Raw genomic sequence first — 20,908 nt, 5'->3', positions numbered from 1 at the left:
TGCAGATGGTGAGGTGATTGTGAAATCGGGCTGCCCGGTTTTACCTGATATCCCTCCGGCCCTCTGCTCGTTCGCTCTCGTCTAACCCGTTGGCCCGTTCTGTGTCACAGGAGTGTGTTTTTCTTGTCGAAAAAGTCCATGTGACTAGCTTTAACCTTTATTTTAGTAGAGTAAGGTCACTGGGTGGTCTCCGCTCTTTCGAAAAGGTTGTTGCACTGAGGTCATGGGCTTAGGCCAGGAGATGCAGAAACGCTGTGTTCAGGCGCCCTTGGAGCGAATCATGTGAGTTCATTGCCTCGCTCAAGGGCAAAACAGCAGTGGAAAAAAACAGGCACATTAGAACAAACATGCTGCTTACAAAAGTTAACATCCTGTGTGTCCTGTGAGGCAAAGGCATAAGTTATACTTCCTGCGATTTAGTTTTTAGGGTGTTTATTTTTTTATGCCGTACGCAGTTGCTGATGTGTTTTGGATGGTTCCTAGGGTGTTTTGAGTAGTTGTACACCCCAAATCTCTAAAATTTTGGTCCCTAGATATGGCTCTGATCTATGGAAGCACGTTTCAACCACTGAATATAAGAATAAAAAAATATAAATTTGCGACTTCATTTCACAATTCTGACATTTTCACTTGCAATTGCGAGTTTGTCTATAGACACAAACTTACAATTGATATTTTTCTCAGAATTGTGAGAAACTCGCAGTTCTGCCTTTTTTATCAGTATTGCGAGATATAGACTTGACCTATGAAATTTTTCCATCTGTTTAATCATCCACCAAGTGAAAATCACAAGTGCAATCGTTTACTGAAGTAACAACACGTCTCTCCTCAAGTCACATGATTTGTGGTATAATTCTTGTCCATAACACTGTGTTTAGTAGTGGTTTGAGAAAACCTTAACCACAAGTATGAGGAATAGTAAAAGTGATACTTGCATTTACAAACACTTCTAATTATATAGAGAATTTTCTTTTGTTCTTTTTTTCTTCGTGTCAAACAGCAGACAGTGGAGAAATCAATGCTAACCTTTTATGTGAACATTTAAAGCAAGGCCACAGACTCATTTTATCACAAAACCAGCAGGCAGTTCTGCCAAAAAGACTCTCGCTGTTAATAAAGTATCGCCTTGTAGGAGGAATTAAAAAGTATAAAACTAGTGAGTTGAGGAAAACAGCTCACATTCTCTAAACAGCATTTTTATGGTATGATTAATATTAGTTAAAATGCGCTTCTTTTAATTGCTTATTTGGCATTTAGCATACACTTTTAATTCAGAGTGACTCACGGTACACTGATTGCAAGTACAATCCCCCCGGAGAGTAATAAGAGGTCAGGCGTCTTATTCGAAGACAAAATGGTAATCGGTTCTCAGGAACTTTATGATTTCTCCCCTATAGATTGGCTCTGTTTCGTGCTGATGCCCTCTCATACCCTCCGCTCCCTTCTCCCAATTAGGATGAGGTGTTCGGGTCCCCACCTGGTGAAACTCGATCCAGACAGGGTTGGCTGGGCGCAGTGGTGCACAGAATAGTGCTACTCGATAGGGGTTTCTCCCGAGGACCACTCAGGGATGAAACTTCATTGTATTTCCTCTCCATAAAAATGTTTTTGCCTTGCAGGACTCCCAACCAAGGCAGATAAGTTGGTGCAGAACTTGCTACTCATGTTGAGTATTCATAATTTAGCGTGTTTTAAACAAGTGAATCTTGTTAAAAGTTACATGCGGTGGCCGTGCTGGAGCATTTCTTGAGCATCAACCCACTGAGTGAACAGCGATATGAAAACGGCTTCACGAGACTAATGATGAGCATATACAACAGAGAGATAATTAAATTCAGCGCTTTTATTTCCAACACGCGCTCATTCATGGCTGTATTTGTTAATTCATGCAAAGTTACGTCTTTATTGGGAGAGGATTTGACAGATTAGCCGACGTAACTCATCTTCACGAGACTAATGATGAGCATATAGACAACAGGGAGAGAATTAAATTCAGCACTTTTATTTACAACATGCTCATGGCTGCATATTATTTAATTCAGGCAAAGTTACGTCTTTATTGGGAGAGGACTTGACTGATTATCTTATGTGACTCTGTGAGTTCGTCTCAATTTCTTAGAGCCAAGCTGCATAAACTGCATATCACGCATTTATGTAATATATCTAATTTGTGCATTAATGCCTGTTATGTTAAATAAAGTTTACTAACTACAGCAAATCAAGTACCTGTGCATGCCGTTGTTGTTCTCTCATCTCCCCTCAGATGCGCTGCAATGGCGATCCTGCGTACAATTCTCAAAACAACCAGGCATTTATCGGTGAATCCGATATTACAAAACCAACATCCGATTATGGTAAAATGCTTAAATATCAGGAAAAATATCGGTAAATCCATACAGGTCGGTCGATCTCTAATATATATATGTGTATTATTAACTATTTTATTAATTTTCTTGTGTTTTATTTGCAAAATGTTTCTATTTTGGGAAACATTTCTTAATTTTTAATTTCTAAATTTTCTTTAATGAATAATTTTTAGTTATGCTGTAAATGTATTTGTCGTTTTATTAGCTAAAAATTATTATTTTTTGAACCCAGTAAACATGAACAGCTGCAAAAGTTGTAGAAATTCATTGTTGTGGGAATCCTGGCATCGTTTTTTGGTTAAAGGATGGTTCAATCAAAAACTAAATTTCTGTAATCATTTCTACAGTATTTTTAGAACACACAAAAAAGTACTTGGTTACAAAGTATGTTGTTAACCAAAACAGTCTCGGTAAGTAACCACAGATTTCCATTGTATGGACAAAAAACACTGAGATACGTATTTCTCATAATATCTTCTTAAGGGTGTGAAAGTAATGAGAATTTTTATTTTTGAGCGAGCTATCCCTATAAAAGAGCTTTTCTTTTTGTCACGATATCATGTTCTTCCGTTTAGTTTAGCCAAACAATTTATCCGTCTAAATATTTGTGAAGTTTCCCAGCTTGCTGATAAAAAGAGCTGTTTGTTTTGATGATGCTCTGTCTGTCAGTAACCGTATCATCTCCGCCGGCAGTGTTTACTGTCCATTATGTCCGAGCAAACAGCCGCCGCTGATCTTGTGTGCTCTCCACACAACCTGTCTCCTCTGAGTCTGGATCATAAAAGTGCATTCAAAGCTTTGAAATGCCTCCGCTCTCCCGAGCCCCAGACACTTGCTGCATAACTCAGCTGTGTGGAAGCATTTCGGCCCCCCTCTGCCCCGACCCTGCTCCACGCATTCAGGCGTCTCTCTTGACTTCTCCAGCTCTTTGTTTCCTCAGGGGATGGATGCAGCGGGCAGGGAGGGTGCGAGCTGTTCGATCAATAGCCGCTCCATCTGTCGGGCCTGTGGCTGGGGCTCAGGGCGGAGGCTGGAATTCGGCACCGTCTGTGGGGTGTATGCAGGGGGCTTGTCACCGGATTCTGCTTGAATGGGGGCTCAAGGGCGGTGTCCCCCCACCAGCCTCTGCTTTTGTGCTGTCTCCTTCCTTGGCACAGTGATAGCTGGCTGGCATGTGTGGGTGTGGGTGTGTGTGAGATGAGAGGCGTCTATTGTGTCATTTCACAGGCTCCCAGGAGACAGGGTCACCTTGTCCCCCGCATAAACGGTGCCCTCTCTGGATATTTGGGCTGTGTTTTATATACGAGGGCCAGACACCCAGGCTCTGAGCACATCTATCTCTCATCTCAGCCCTTTTCAGATTCCCCCTATTGAGAGAGAAAGTCTGGAACAGGGCTTTCAAAGGGGACATCTGAGATAGTGGCACAGTTGACATCATTCTTCCTGCGAGACACTGGAGAAGCTCTGGATCTGTCTGTGCAGCTGAAATCTCCATAAACTGTCCTTTTAGGACACTGAAGTCTGTATTTGTGTTTGGATTGTGAAAAACTGCACTGGCCATTCAAGGCACAGTGGGTCTGTTAACAAATCAGAATTGGTTTCCCTGTTTAGTTTTCTTAATGCCTTTTATTTTGTTCGATTAAAATGCACATTATGCTATTAGAGTCTTTTATAAAAAATATAACTGTCCTTTTTTGAAACTCTTTTTGGGTTATATCAGGCTGTAAATAATATTATTTACACATTCAAGTCAAACCACATTGGATAAAAGTACCATGACATTATTCCTGCTTTCTATTTAATTTAATTCAGCAAATATGTTTTTTAATAAAATTAATACTTTTATTCAAAAAGGGTGCATTAAATCAAAACTGACAGTAAACTCATTTAATAATGTTACAAAAAAATCTATTTTTTTTATGAATGCTGTTGTTTTAAACTTTGTATTCATCAGGGAATCCAGAAAAAAAAAAAAAAAAAATTAAATATTAAGCAGTACAACTGTTTTTAACATTGATAACAATGAGAAAAGTTTCCAAAACGGCATATTAGAAAGATTTCTGAAGGATCATGTGACACTGAAGGCTGGAGTAACGATGCTAAAAATCCAGCTTTGCCATCACTGGAATAAATTAATAATAAATAAAATAAATTAATATGTTTTAAAATATATTCAAATGTTATTTTAAATTGTAAGAATATATTTTACAATATTACGTTTTTTACTGTATATTTGATCAAATATATGCAGCCTTGGCGAGTATGAGAGAATTCTTTCAAAAACATTTTTATAAAAAAACAAAAAAAACATTCTTAAAGACCCCTAAGTTGGTGCTGGTATTCCCGAAGAGGTTTTTGTTAAGACCTGCGTATATCTGTGTGATTATGTGTGCCAAAACTTTGGCTGTTGTGACAGCTGCGTTGCCTTGATCAGTGTACTATGACGAGGACTGTGGCCCTGTTATTTAGTGGCATTGGCTTCACATGAAGGATGTACAGCGGCCCCAACCTCTCTGGCTCCGGCTCTCTCATGGCCACTGATGCAGTTTTGTTTCTGTGCTAAAAGATCCATGAAAACAAAGTGCTCAGATCTAAGCCTGTTTTTTTCCATGAAGTTACTATCAGATTGACAATAAAATACAAAATACTATGCCAAGCATTTATCAGAAGGCTTCTTTTTTGCTCTCCTATCTGCTTGGTCCTTTCTTTGATCCCGAATAGCTCACAGTTTAGGCTGACCGTTCTCCAAGGCTGTTAGCTGCTGCAGCAGCATCTTGTCACGTAAATCTCAATTAACTTCGGTTCAGCTGTCAGAGACCACACCGCTCCTAAACGAGCCCTTTATTGCCTCATATCTAATTGTGTGGCTCATTAAAGTCGCTAATCAAAGAGACTCACATATCCAGCAGCAAGGTTATGCGGTGCTAAACTCAGAGATGCTGAAATCTATCAATGAATTGTTGTTTTGTTATTTATTATTTTAAATTTATTTTAAGTTTAAGGCAGTGTTTTACAGATGCACTAGGTTTAACCTGCAAAGTCCTCAGTATTAGGTAACTGCAGTTCTGCTTTTTTTTTTTTTCAGCACAGGCCAACCCTGCTTTCTTGCTGGTGCTCCCAGAAGAGCCCTGGGTACCTTTGAGCCTTTGTGAGATTGGTGTAGAGAGGGTTGTGCTGGTCACAGAGGCCTTCGTTTGCTCTTAATGGAAGCACTCACTGGCTATCTCCTCAAGCCAGCCCAGAGCTAATTTGAGACAAGGCGTATGGGTGTATGCTGTCTCTATGTGCTCTTCCCACCTCGCATGCTTTTATCACACTGTTTTAGTAGCCGAGGTTTGGCAGGGAGGGAGAGAGCGAGCGGAAAGGGACATCTGCCTTGTGTGTCTCCTGGGTTCTTCTCCTTTACTCTCAATTAAGAAGATTTAAACAGACAGTGTTTGTCTTTATCCACACTAAAGAGGGAGCCTCAGCAGGTGTGTGTGTGTCTGTGTGTCCAAATAGACACGGCTCAAAGCCTCTCTCCATCAGGCGGGGTTGGTTTGAGAGTATGGCGGCTTTCAGTGCGGGGGAGAAAACTGCAGTGACAGCACAATGAATAAATTGAAAAAGGCTTGTGTAGTAAATTGTCTATGGCTGGTGACAAATGATCTGATAGGAGCGTGCGGAGGCCGCAGACGCCGGCGTCCCAGCAGAGCTGTGAATAACTGGCCTATCTGCGCGCTGCTTAGCACACCGGCCTCGCGCACACACTTAATAATTTATACGCTGTGAAATATTTCCCCCCCTGCGCAGATATGCCCGAGTGTTGGCAGGCGGTGGGGACGAGCTCTGGGAATGTCCCTTCTGTCTAATTTGGGGGACGTGACATCCAGAGGTTTCTCTCTCTTTTGTTCCCTCTCTTTTTTTGTTAGGAAATGCCCTTGATAAACACCTGCCCATGTAAGTTTGACTCAGGCCTATATTTAGGAGATAGAATGAGAGGAGGAGAAATGTGCTGAATTTTGAACAAATTCAACCGTCTGTCTGTCGATATATCGCTCTGTTATTCTATCTGCCGCTCTGTCTCTTTTCTGTCTCTCTGTTCTGTCATTCTATCTTTTGCTCAATCTATCGATCTCTATCATGTCTGTCTATCTGTCTTTTACTAATATTACTATCTATTGTCTGTTCTACGGTCATTCAACTTCTCACCTATAAACTGAGACTTTTTTTTCCCAAATTTGGAAGTTTTGGAACTATTCAAATAGCAGTTCTGCATCCTATTTGCTACCTCAAACTAATTTTCTTCAAACCAAATATTAAATTAGAATTTCAAAGACATTCTCAATTAAATTCTGAATGTAGCCCCAACTAAGTCATTTATGTAATTTCATTTGCATGAGCGGAACTTTGAGTGGAATTTTTCTCAACTTTTTCACATTGGCCACATTCGCTGTCGCTCAAGTCGCCGCAAAACACCAACTCTCACTGAAAACGAATGACTTTCGGTGGCTTTGTCACTGCAAATCACTGCAAAAGGTCTTCAAGTTGCTTCTGTGTGTCTTGGCTTGTTTTATTTTTATTTTCTTAATAAACTGGGGGTTTTTGAGGTCCCGTTTGGGCCTTGCAACCAATTATGCAAACTATAAAAAATTTAAGAGGGACAGTCTTTTATAATTTAATCCTAAAGTAATAGATTCTGTTAAATATGCATGAGCTTGCCTTTATAGATGAAACTGGAATTAATGTCTATCAGAGACCCAACCAGGACGGCACAGAGGAAGGGAAAGAAAAGGAGACAGGGATATCTTATCATTATTCTAATAGGGTATGATTGCCGTGGACCGAGAGGCAGACTGTCTACGGCTAGACTGGACCACCAGTTTAATCGTTGCAAGTATTGAGCACTTTTACCCAGGCAGGGCGAGCTGAGATGCTGAAAACCGATCCAGCCGTGCACTGCTTCGATTGTCTCTGCTTTGTTTTTTTAGGAGGAAGGTTGTGTGGTTGAATACGAGGGAGATATGTTTTGAGCTCTGGTTTGTTTTTGGCAGGCTGTGTGACAGCTTAATGAGGAAGTTAAGGAGCGTGCATCGGAAGGTCAGGGACTGCCGATCAGAGAGGGAGTCGTGTATCTCCACACAAAGTCTCCTCACCCGTATCCTGTACACTCAATCTGTCAGTCTCTCGTCAGCTCCGCTTACCTCACCGTCGGGACACACGCTGTGCTTGCCATACAAACAGATCCTTTCTTTTGGTCTATTTATGGTGAATTCTAAAGAGCAACTCTTCTCAAGGTCTTCTCAAACGTTCTAGGCACGTGTGAATCGCCCTTTTGCCCTGTTATTTCCTATGTAAACTGTAAACCGAGACGCTTTGTTGTGGGCTTCCACGGTACAGTGGATATAGCTAATTGCGCGTTGAGATCTGGGCAGAAGAGAAGGTCAGTTGCCGGTCCTTAACTTCCAGCCTGACACCGCCATTAATCCCACAGCAAGTCAGGCTCCGCTCTGCACTGCTTGCAGGGCAAATCTTTCATCTCAAGGAAGTCTGCGAGGAGAAATTAAGGAGCTTATGAAATATTAGATTATTGGCCGGCTGAAGTTTTGCCTTGGAGGTGGAAGTGCTTTTTCTCGTCCCTGATGTATTTGGTAGCTTGTGGCATTAAGACAAAATGAGTGGGCAGTGAGTGCGACGATCTCTGTTATAGCTGAACTACAAGATTTGCCAAAATACCTGTTTTAAGTATGAACGTAAACATTTTTATCAAATTCTTCCAATATCTAGGTCTTTTATCCATGGCAGGTGTGGTGTAATCTTTGGCCAACCAGACATTATGATCCAGCTGTTAGGTTCCCCCTTTCCAAAAAAATATATATAACGGCAGCTATATATTTTCATAAAGACCCATTTATACTGTGAAATATTTTTTATTTAATTTTATTTTTTATTGTACTTTTTCAGAACCCATTTTTTTATCATTATTTTGAATTTAATCTGTTCAGTCTTTTTTATTATTTTATCCAATTTTTTGGAATCCCTTTTTATTTTTTCAAAATTAACCCATTTTAAATTGTTTTATTTTCATTAATGCTATACTGAAATGTTACATTTTATTTTAATACATGGCTTATTGATGCACATTTTCTTCTGAACTCATATTTTAATTGTATTTTTTTTAAATCAGTTTTTAAAATAATTTTCTGTGTACTCGCTAAGCATCCAATGAAATGTAAAGCTCTCTTCTTCTACTGTTTGTTAATAATTATATGTCTCATTTGTGAAAAGAGACAAAGGAATAGTTCACACAAAAATGAAAATCAATTACCCGTCAAAAGAATACAAAAGGAGATATTTTGAAGAATTTGTGGTCCCAAAAATGACATAAGTGCTCAAATCTCATTTGCAGTTCTGCATATTTAGACATGGTCTGTCTCAATACACATGACTTTTGTTATCATTCACATCAAACTTGCAGCAACAGTCTTAAAATCTGAAATATGCGCATGCTCAAATGAGATTTGTGAGCTCCGCTGGAGGGCATGATTTTCATTTTTGGATGAACTATTTCTTTGAACAAAACAACTGAGAACTTGAAGTCTCCTGAGCTCTAAAAGAGCAACCTCTGAGCACTATTTTTTCCCCTCTGGGTATATGTGTGTTTGAAGTGTGAATCCGGCGAGCAGAGAAGCTAAAATGTGACACCCGGGATTAAAGGAGGGCAGTAGGGCCTACAGGCATGATTTTGGGATATCTAACCCCTTAAATACACCGTGCCATATCTCAAAACCACGTTTAACCGCCAACCCAATCCCTTCCCTCGTTTTCAGCAGAAATGCATATTAATACATTAGCGAGATGAAGGGTTTGTGGATTTGCTCAGCAGTTAAAACGGAGGTCGAGCTTTAGTCTCCCGCTGGTCTATTTTATTTCATTTTTAAGTCAATGGCCACATCCTCTTCACAGTGTAATTTAATCGGAGACTCTGTGGCTGTGGGCAGCATCTGCGCTGGCAGCAGCTCTATCTTTGCTGCGGCCTTTTCATTTTTTATTTTTTTGAACTAATCCTCAGATTTCTCCGCTCACCGAGCTACAGATCACTCCGCTGGGTGAAGACAATTACCAGCTTGCTTTTTCATGCTAATGCAATCTCTAACTAGATCTCTTCCTAAAAATGTGGGGGAGAGAAAGTGAGAGATGGGAAGAAGGAAAGGGTTTTTTTAGATTAACATTTAATTATGAACAGTTCCCCGTCAGCGAAGCGGAGAGGTCAGGAGAGGAGGGCAGCACACAGAGGGAAAGGGCAGGCAGTAATTTAAGATGCTGAACTCTGCTTAGGGATGTGTGTGTGCGTGTGTGTGTGTGTGCCATGCGGGGAGAGAGAGAAGGTCAGGGGGCACGTCTCATCATAAGCAGGGTTTTGCATGGCTGCCCCTATTCTGGAGTGCCTGCGTGAGACGTTTCAGGCCTGGTGTTTGTTTTGTGCTAGGATTTTATGATATGATCCTCAGGATAAACAGTGTTCTTGAATAAGCAGCGTTCCTCCGCCTCATCGGATCAGAAACTCTGTCTCGGATGAATCTCCCAAGCCTCACTTGACCTCGTGATCGTCAAGCTGTCAGCGGCGATTTAGACCGCTTTTCAAGACTAGCAAAGGAGACTTCTCTAATGTTCTGGGAGAATATGATGTTGTTTTGAGAGTCACACGGCTGAGTGTTTCAGGTAAAGTCAGTGTGTGTTTGGAAGCGACCTGCTTTGCATGTCATTTTCCAAAGCAGCTTTGTCTCGGCAGCAGTGAATTGGATACCTTTCCTTGAAGGCTCCTGTACGTATATCTGAGACTTATCAAATTTGACCATTTCACACACATTTCCTTTCTTAGCGGCCACCTTCACGCGCACCGTAATTACACACATACCTCACCTTCAGTACCTCATGTCTCTCGGAAGGGGAATGATAACGCGGGTCTTTATCAGGACGGCTGTGCGATATGGAAGGTGCCGGATATTTCCTGCCACTGGGGAAGGACAGGGCCATTATTCGCTCTCTCTCACGTTCTCTCTGATTATTGGACAGGAAAATGATCATCTCGGAGGAAACGATGTCTAATAAAGCATATATATTTGAGTGTGCACATCCCTGCACATGTTTATGCTTAGAAGGCTCTGTGGGAGTGAATGAAAAAGTGGTTGGGTCATTGGGTCATAACTACATTGTGTCTTGGCAAAATAAATTATATTTCTTATTAATTATCTCGATGGGATATAAACAGTGGTGGCCAAAATTATTAAAACACCTAACAGATCTGAAAATATGGACCTTTTTGGCCTCAAAAACATGATTTCATTTCAAAATGTTCATGAAACGTGCAGATAGTTGTTCTGAGCACAACAATATACCAAATAATTAATATTTGGCATGTCCACCTTTTGCAGCAATTGCAGCAGCACATCTCTCTGGCATAGTGTCAATATATTTCCTGAGAACTTCAACACTAATGTCATCCCATGTATTCTGCAACTCAAGCCAAAGGCTTTCCTTTGAATGTACAATAGATCTGTCCAGTTTATTTTCCATGTCGCCCTAAAATTGCTCGATGGGGTTGAGGTCCAGACTTTGAGGGGTCCAGTGACATCATGTTCCAGCAGATTCCTTCAGTCGCAGGTAGTTCCGGCAATAGTTTGAATTATGGGTATTGTAATGGCCAACAAAAACAACTCATTTCTAGTACAATTGTATACTTTTTTGTGCTTGCAAAATGTATTTTTCCCAGCAATTGAATGTTCTTCACTCAGTGGTAATGGTAATTGGAATTGAGGTCAGAATGCCTGCAAGTGCATTCTGGGATGATGTCGAGTGTCCTCAGAGTACACCGATATGGTACATAGAGGTTCAAACTTTTTAGCTTCACTTATTTTCTATGGATTTGGATTATTGATGGTACGTATGATTTTTCTATTTGTCTTTTCTCACTCCCTCATCCGACAACGGCTCATCTTTCAGACTTCAGCCCCTCAGGCTGTGATCAAACAGCACAAACAATGAACAAAATACGGCAAGAGAAGACACTTGAATATTCACACTAACAAATGAATGCCTTCGGGGGGTGGGGGTGCTGTGCATATAATAGGCCATTGTTTTCATTTTGTGTTAATCCTAAACGGGGTCCTTGTGTTATGTGAATGAGTTCAGATGTGTGATGAGCAGTGTGATGGCCAGCACTGTGCTTTTTTTAGTTTAGCTGCTCTTTTCTGTGGATTACTGTTTAACAGACAATCAATTGCTCTTATGTGTCTTTATTTAGACGTGTGACCTCTCTACACCTCTCTGCAATCTGTCTTTGCCAATTGGTTGTATTTAAACGCTTTGTAAAGAAAATAAAGCCTGCACATTGCTAAAGCTTGCATATATATTTATTGATTTCTTTTATTTTTATTTATTTAATTAAATTTTCTTTTTAGTTAATATTTGTTTCATACTGTTAAACATTGGAGTTCATTCATATTCAATTTTTACTAATTAATTTAGTTTTAATTTATTTAGACAAGGTAGCATGTAATTTTACTATCAGTCTTTTGAAGTGAAGTGACATACTGGTGACCCATACTCAGAATTCGTGCTCTGCATTTAACCCATCCAACGTGCACACACACAGCAGTGAACACACACACACACACACACACACCGTGAACACACACCCGGAGCAGTGGGCAGCCATTTATGCTGCAGCGCCCGGGGAGCAGTTGGGGGTTTGGTGCCTTGCTCAAGGGCACCTCAGTCATGGTATTGAGGGTGGAGAGAGCGCTGGACATTCACTCCCCCCACCTACGAGTCTGACTCTCTAACCATTAGGCCACGACTTCCCCAACCCTTAACTTTTATCTGTTAAGTGGCTATTACATGAAAATAGTTAATTTATCGGATTTTAATATCAGTGCATTCCTACTTGTATTGTGCACATTTATTGAAATCAAATTTGTTTGTAGTTTGATGCCAAACAAAAATGTCAACCAAAAAAATGTGAAAGTCTGACATTGGTTTCTATGTAACTTTGTTGCCATATTGCACTATTGGTCGGATAAGAATAGTGTGAAAATGTCCAAATGCCATTTTGACGGTTAGAAAATATCCCTGGGTGGATTCTATCAATGCATCAGCACTAACTGCCCTTTCACTGCTTAAGACAGGAAGTTCTTCCACGCGATCTCACACACACACAAGTTATTCATTCAGCATTTGGTCTCAGCGGTCAATTAGCTGGTGCTTCAGCCATCGTCGTGACAGCGTTAATGCGGGCTACTGTAGCGTGATTGGAGAAAATAGGCGTGCGGTTTGCCGTGCCGTGACAGAGATAGACTTCATCGTATTATCATCCGACTCCTGCTCACAGGCTGCGCTTTGGCTCGGAGAATCTGCAATATGTTTATGTTCATTCTTCGTGCTGCAAAATAAACCATCTTCCATCTGCTTATGCTTGCAACAATGGCTGACCCGTGTCTGACCCTGGAATGGAGGCGGCCCTTTAGCAGATGTGGATATTGTGTGCGAATATATTGTTAGCTATTGAATGAAACTGTATGTATAGTGGAAACGCTTGCGTATATTGTTTGTTTGTTGTCAGCAGGACTGTTTGCGCTCCATGGGCTTTACGTCCTCTCCTGCATTCATGTGTCGTTAGGAAGCGCCAGGTCTCTGGTGTGTGTGTGTCTTGTTAACAGTCGTTGGATTTATGTCCCAGAGTGTGTGCCTGTCCTCTCTGAAGGATTGTTTGCTTGTCTGTGTGTGTTTTGCATGCTCGTTTGTCCTTGTCCTGTTGCATTATTCGTGTGTGTGTGTTCAGATTTTGTTTCTACTCCGCATGTTCGTGTGTGTGCGTGTGTGTGGTTTTTATATAATAGTGTTGAGTGTCTAAGATTGTGTGTGCGCTCTGTGTAGTGAAGTTAAGGGGTCGGGGACTCTGTCTGTCCCTCTAATGGGCTCTTTCATTGCTTTCCATTCAGCGGTGCGGTGTGTGTGAGGGATTATGGGGGACTGTAGTGGCTGCTTGTTAAAGCCGAAGAAAAGGGTCTGGGTGTGTCGATTGGATTAACTTGTTTGGGCTTATTAAGAGGGGAGACGCACAGGCCTTTTAAAAGCACTGCATGGGGCTCTCTGTCTCACACACACTCACACAGAGCTGGCAGGTCACCATTCAATTAGGAAGAGAAGCCCCCCTCCTCTCCGTCCTCTCGTCTTTCGCAGATAAATGCAAACCTTTTTTCCTTTCTCCCTCCTTTGCATCAGTGTATTTACATTCCCTATAGGCCGAGTCTGTATTGGACATAATGGAGGATTTTATAGACAGGAAATCAAGTTTTAGCCATGCTTTTTGTCTTAGGTTCTTTTATCCTCACTAACACCTCTTTTCGTTCTCACCTTCCCCTCACTTTCCAGCCTATCGATCTGTTCGGCTCTCCCACAGAAGTGCACTTCAGAGAATTCAGGGGGCTCAGGCCAGCGCGAGGTTAATTCGCTCGCCAGAGATCTCGGCATGCATCAGACAAACTTAAGTGCGTGTCTACCTGAAACTGTATATTGTTACAGGTTCAAAAGGAGTTTCATTACGGAAGCTGATTTATGCACAGGGTACTTTGACTTAAGCTGCATGTCTCAGTCGGAGATTTCAGAGTGTCTTTGTCCTAAAAAGTTGTATTGTAGTTTGTCAGTTCACACTGGAAGAAAAACTGCTGCATGGAGCCACCCAATCGCAATGTGAATCTAGCAATGCCCACTATATCGGTACCATTTCAGTTATCAGTTACCATTATCATTCAGTCATTTCAATTCAGTTATATTTTATAGGATATTTTTGCTCATTCACATAATTTTTACATTACCTTTGGCTGCATCCAATGTACAGTTAAAGGTTAAGGTCTTAAAATTAATATCCATTTTACATACTATACATGCCTAAATGAACTTTTAGAATTTGAAATAATTGACATTTTTAGGGTTTTAATTTTAAGTTTAGACACAGTGCTGAATTTTAATATAATATTCTAATAGGATATTTTAATTTCATATTCTCATTTATCCAATTTTTGCATTTAGATGACCTTTACACTCACCTGAAAGTTAAGCTCAAAGATTTAAACCTCATGTTTATAGATTTGTGCAATAAAATTAATTTAATAACACTGTTAAAAGTAATGGTGACACTTTATTTAAAGCTTTTATGTGACACATTATAAAAGTAGTTTTAATGCATTAATTATGCCTTGTAATGCACCTTATAATGCATTGTAGAATCTCAGAAATAATTGTAACCACAGTTAATACATTATAACACTTATCAATTCATTGTTACACTATGCATTTTAAATTCAGTTATAATTATTTACAACAAGATATAATGTATTACAGCACACATTATCAATATTATTATGCCTTATACCATTTAATAACCCTTTATAATGTATTATACATAAAGGCTTTAAGTAAAGTGTTGCCAAAGTTATCTTTAGATTACTTAAAATTAAAGTAGTGTTTAATTTTAATACAGGCCTTTTATGCGTTATTGCTGTAACGTGAAATTCATTCAGAATTGAAATATATGTGCATTTCTACATGTAATTATAGTGCTAAATACAACTTCAAAATCTTTTTAACAGCATTTGAAACAAATTTCACTGTGTGATTTGTATTTAGATGTATTTAGTTTTAAAATCATGTTGCGCTGAACCCTTCTGCTCTGTGTTAGTAGGTCTGAATTCTCTGAACACATATTTTGCAACCTAAGCCCTTACCCTAACCAAGGGACTTAACTCCAGGATGTTCAGGAGGGATGTCTATGAAGTTGGTGTGGCTATAAGGCTTGACATGAAAATCATATGCCTAGTAAAATCAAACTAAATCCATGCTGTTATGGTTTTAGCCATGCAAGCACACAAGTTTCTTGTGGTGCAAGAGTTCATACGCAATGTTTGTGTGAGGTCCATTCCCAATGAATGGCTTATAAAGCCTCTAGTTTTATGAAATAACAGCAATCTGAGAATTTGCAAATATGTACAGTAATGTGGCTCATATCTCAGGAAGCATACACAAAGGCAGTTGCGGAAATCTTCCAGCATTTGCTGTTCATCGTGCTGAGCTTGTGCTGCTTTTGACTGAAGGCAGACGACGATGAGGATTGCATGTATAGTGGTGGAGATTTTATTGGTTTTGCAGTTGATTTATTCAAATGCATTGATAAGCACATGCTAGCTGACGTGGCTGCACAATTTCAAAGCACATGCCTGTTTACTATAAATGAATATTGACAGGCAGACAGACAGACCTGAGTCGCTTGTCGATTTCGCTCTCATTCTCTGCTCAGTTCCTCATCATCTGCTTGCATTCACATGCAGATTTTTGGAAACAGAGTCTCAGGAAGGGCTAATCCATTTCCCCGCTGTGACAGAAAGCCATTGAGGAGAGCGAGAGAGAGAGATGTTTGCCGATGAGCTGCGATCTTTAAATAACACAGATTTCACATGTCAATAAAACGGAGCGATTCAGCAGACTCTTGGATTGCGTGTTTTCGGTTGTTGTTCGCAGTTTCGGGATTTGTTCCCTCTGAAAGTCTGACTGACAAGATGGGTGGTAAAGGGTTGTCAGACGTTCTTGCTGAGCTTCAAGATGTTTCTGCTTCAGTTTAATCACGTCGCCACCTGAAGAGCTGTAATTTACACAGTTGCCCTCTGGCACGACTTGATTTAGCCTTCCTGTAAATTATAGCCCTAGTTGAACCCAGAACCCTAACCAATCAGGGTAAGAATGCTGTTCAAGCCCTTAACCCCAGCTGAAAGCCTAATCCTAAAACCTGATTGGTTGATACGAATGCTGTTCCAGAACAAGGATATTGATCCAGGAGCATGTCCTACCTACTTAGGCAAACCATGTTAAGCATTTCACCAAGGTTATTATGGTTTGAAATGTTCTTGAATTACTATTTCATTTCCATTGTATCAGTCTTTATTTTTCTTAGTTTTCACTCAGTCACTAATGGTTTTAGTGTATTTTTTTTCTTTTAATAATTTTCTAGATTCAGTTTATTTGGTTTTTATTTTGGTTTTAGAATTTTAGGGCTGCCAAAGTTAATGCACTAAATGTTTCAATTCAAATTTTTGCTATCTAACCTCCATAAAGTTTGGTAATATAGCATGTTTTAGAAAAACTAAACATAAAATTTTCACCTTTTTTTAGTTATTTTTGGAGTACTGAAATTTTTAATTTAGTTTCAGCCCATTGTTTTTTTTTTCTTTAGGTAAAAATAGGCTAGTTTTCGTTTAGGTTTTTGTGTATTTGGGATTTTTATTTTATTTTGGTTTGATTTAGTTTCATTTCCTGGGCCACAGTAAGTGCCGTCATGGCATCAAACACAACCTTAGCCTGTAATATTCCATATATCATGAACAGAGGTGAAAATTAACCTTGAAGTCTATATTAAGTTTAGGAAATCATTGTAAATGCTTAACAATTGACAATCAGATGAGCTGTAAAATGATACGTTTGCACATTTGTGCTTAAAAAAAATCCTGATCTTGTTCCATCTTGGCCTGTACCCAAAAGGTTGCAAGTTCGAAGCCTCCGTTGTGCCACTTCCCCTAAAGTTACTCCAGCAGGATTGTTCCTTTAACTTCCCATTAGACTGTCCTTGTTAGTCTGAGAGTCGGCTGGTGGGCGGCAGTGCGGCCTAAAACGTAGTCAGATGGTCCTATAACGCATTCTCCAACAGAGCTGCTGTTTCCTGTATCGACTGTCTGGCAGCGCGCCCCGTTTTCTACTCTTCCTCTGGAGCGAAAGAGCTGAAGATGGAGGGAGGCAGAGCAGGAATGCAGCCAGAGATTTATGGCCCGGGGGAGATTGATTACGCCCATCACTGGCCCTGATGTGCGCTTGGCATTTGCCCCCCACCCGACTCATCAGCATGTTACACATACACCCACACACAATATGGACATTTACACTCCAAGCAGAAACTCCTGGAAACCGCCTCGAGACCTTTTTGGGCAAAACACCATGCCAATCATCATCTGAACTGCACAGGCTCTCTTTCTCTCTTTTGACATCCGCATCATTTTAAAAAAACACCTCGGAAGTGTTTCAGCAGGTCAGCGCAGGGTTCTGTTCTTACCGTGTGTTGTGAGCAGTGATGGGTGCTTTATTCCTCTAGTGACTGAGGGAAGTGATAGGCTGTTGATGGATGGGTGCTGTGGGATGGCCAGGAAGGACGGGGCTGCTGTATTCCCATGTGATGCAGCAGGTGTGTGTTTGTAATTCAGACCACAGAGCTGAGAGGCAGCTGGAGCAGCATTAAACCTCCACCTCACATACTTCTCTGTGTGTGTCCTCCTTCTGTGCTTCACAAGTGTGAGTTGAAGAACTGAATAAAAAAAATACATCTACACATTGGAGTCGGGGCCTAGTGGTTAGAGCTTGTGCTCTGACACATGCGAGTTTGAATCTGGCATTTCCTGATCCTTTTCGTATTTTAGTTTAGTTTTATTTTAGTTTACTCTTATTTAATTATTTTTATTTTTAAAAATACTTTTTTCATTAAAACTTTTAATATATATATATTTTTTATTATAATGTTATTGATAGTTTTAATATGTAAACTTTTATTTTTTATTTTATTTATGCTTTTAAACAACTGTAATTTTACTAATACTTTTATTTACGCTTTTTACACTATTTTTAATTGGAATTTAAAAAATATAATATATAATAATTTTATTAATACTTTTAATATTCATGCTTTCAATTTTTATGCTGTTAAAAATATAAATGTATAATTTTATTGATACTTTTATTTATTAAGCAAACAGCAATACAGACAAAGAAACTTTTAATTATTGTTTAAACTTTATTTTTTATTTTTAAAAATAAATATTTATAGTTTTGATACTTTTATTTACACTTATTTATATATATATTTTTTTTAATACAATTTTATTATTTACATTGTTTATGATTTTATTTTGGTTTTTATTTCTACTTAAATTATTTAAAAAAACCTTTTTATGTGCTATAACCTCCAGTTCCCAAATGACTTTTTATAATAAAATTTTTTCATCTAAATCGGTACAATTCCTGCACGTCTTGCTTATTCTGACTACATCACTAACAACTACATTTTTCTTCATTTTGCAGGTCGGCCTCAGCAAACCAGTGTCTGTAGAATCATACCTGCGTCTGCGCAGTCATGCTGGCCTGTCTGCAGAGGAGGCAGAACCCTGCACCCCAGCACGCCACAGCCATCTGCAGCAGCAGCAAGAGTCTTGAGCCAACGCAGCACATCAACCGCAAATGTGAGCAGAGTTGAGATTTCTTATTTCTCGTTTTAGATTAATTTGATCATAAATGACGAATACAAACGGTCGACAGCAAACTGGTTTGTCTTGCTGATTGCTGGCACAGCATATTAGATTTACTTCCTTCTGATGGGACCGAACACTCAGACTGAATAATTAAATGTGACTTTGTAGTTAGGCACTGACGGCATTGAAGATGAGTTAAATGAACTTTGACAATAGACTCTTCTTTCACACTGTTCTATTAACAGAGCTTTTTTATGTCAGTGTGATGAAGCACATTCATGACCCCTGAAATGTTCACATCACATTCATTTCATGCCCCAAGAAGCTTCGCTCCTCTCACAGTGCCATTGTTTAGACATAAATAGTTAACATGTTGTTTTTTGCAGCCTTGATTGGAGTGCTGCTGGCTTTTGTCCTTGTGCTTGAGTCTGTTCTCCTCTCCTATAGTATTTTATACTCCACTCTAGTGTAGTGTACTCTGCTGCAGGGGTTTTTGATGCCAAGGATCCAGAAATACAATCGTCCCCTTGAATAATTGAAGAATTGCCTTTCATATTCTCATTGTACTAAAGTAAATTGTTCAAATATTATCAGTAAAATATTTACTTTTTAAATGCCGATTTTTCTTTTCTAACTGTTGCTTTTACTAGAGTAAAATATTAACAATTATTTGACTAATTTTTATAGAAAACTGAAATTGAATAGTAGTCTTGTCAAATTTGTTGAATGTAAATAAAAAAAAAAAACTGCACTTGTTAACTTTGACAGCTTTAATAACACATTTTACAAACAATAATAAATCAATAAAATATGATCAAATATCCTCTATTTACAGACCTCCTACTACCCAAAGCCCTAGTTTGAAAACTCCTTCTCTACTGCACTTTAACCTGCTCTGCTCTAAATCCATTATACTCAATGCAGCCTCTACCTGTCTATGTGCAACTCCGTGTAGAATGTCTATGGAGGGTCTTGGTGAAGAGTGGCAGACATTTGTAGTGTGTTTGTCTTCATTGTTCAATAACCATTGAATCAGCAAGAATGAAAGACTTTACCACTGAGGTTCCCTGCCATGGCTTCAAGGCTTCTAGCTCAAGGTTAGCTAAACATTTGCAGTGGTGTGTGTCATTACTGACCTACCTGTATGCAAATAAACGCATGCTGAAACAAATCTGCTCATTTTCCATAAGTCTGTTTCACACATATGCACGAGTAACCAGTGTAGACCAGGTCCTCTGGTCGCCACACTGTATATATGTGTAGCTGTTCATGTGTACGTCCATGTTTGTTCAGGGTTTGTAGGAATTTTACAGACTGACAAATCTTGTTCTGGCAGGCTCTGAGATTAAAGAAAGTAAAGCACAGCCTACTGTTTTTTGTTTGTTTGTTTTGTTCTGTTTTTTCTGACTGAAGATCCCAGGGCTCTGCTTTAAGCTTCAGATTAGACTTAAACTGAGGGAGCTCTTCCTGTAATGAAAAGGAGAGAAGAAAGGAAAGAATAGAGAGGAAGAGGGGTGATGTCCTTCTTTTAGAACATTCCATATGCTTTCAGTTCTGTTTTGTTGGCGTGGCATTATTCCACATGCACAAGCTGATTATGGTGAGGACAGGTAGATGAGCTGAGGAACTTCTAACCACTGTCCCTTAGGTTCAGCTCTAAGCTCAGAACAGCTTAAAGGTAATAGGATGGCTTCGTCCTCCTGTTGCTCTCTGATCAGTGTGGCATCGTTCTGCTTTCTCCTTCTTGGCAAAGAGGAAAAGGTTAAAGGGACAGCTTTTTGGGGAAAGGACATCCATGGGCACCTGCTGCCGTTGTCTGAGATGTTTCTGTTGTGAGGTTTTAAGAATGCATGCGTGTATGTTTTGTAAAAGAGTGAACTTTGAGAACAGGAAGTGAAAGAACTTGACTGGCACAATAGAAAAGAAAAAGGACGGAAAAAGGAGCGGATGCATATGTGGGATGGATGGATGAATGAATAAATGAAGAGCCAGAATGATGGATGAAAAAATGAATGAGCAGAGGGATGGATGGATGGATGGATGGATGGAAGAAGCAGCGAATGAATGAATGAGTGGATGATTGAATAAAGCTGCAAATGAATGGATGAAGGAGTGGGTGGATGAATGGACAATCGAAGTGGAGGTATAAATGTGGTATGGATAAAGAAGTTTCAAAGATCAATGATTCTGCACGGAAAAGTAAAAACAAAAGAAGAGAAAAGA

At 39.6% G+C, this 20,908-nt stretch overlaps 1 protein-coding gene across 2 annotated transcripts in view; it reads left to right on the top strand.

Annotated features, from left to right (window-relative positions):
- LOC306870966 (protein FAM222A-like) overlaps window positions 1–20,908 on the top strand; it is a 54,609-nt gene that overhangs the window by 12,461 nt on the left and 21,240 nt on the right. For both annotated transcript variants that reach the window (XM_079418589.1, XM_079418590.1), the window contains exon 2: window positions 18,519–18,676. In XM_079418589.1, coding sequence (XP_079274715.1) covers window positions 18,571–18,676 — 106 coding nt within the window. In that variant the 5' untranslated portion in view covers window positions 18,519–18,570. The remainder of the gene's footprint in view (window positions 1–18,518; window positions 18,677–20,908) is intronic.

This window comes from Barbus barbus (assembly GCF_936440315.1).
Source record: "Barbus barbus genome assembly, chromosome: 6".
Lineage (NCBI taxonomy): Eukaryota > Metazoa > Chordata > Actinopteri > Cypriniformes > Cyprinidae > Barbus > Barbus barbus.
The sequence above is the reverse complement of the archived record's forward strand: the minus strand, read 5'-3'. Positions and strand labels throughout refer to the sequence as shown.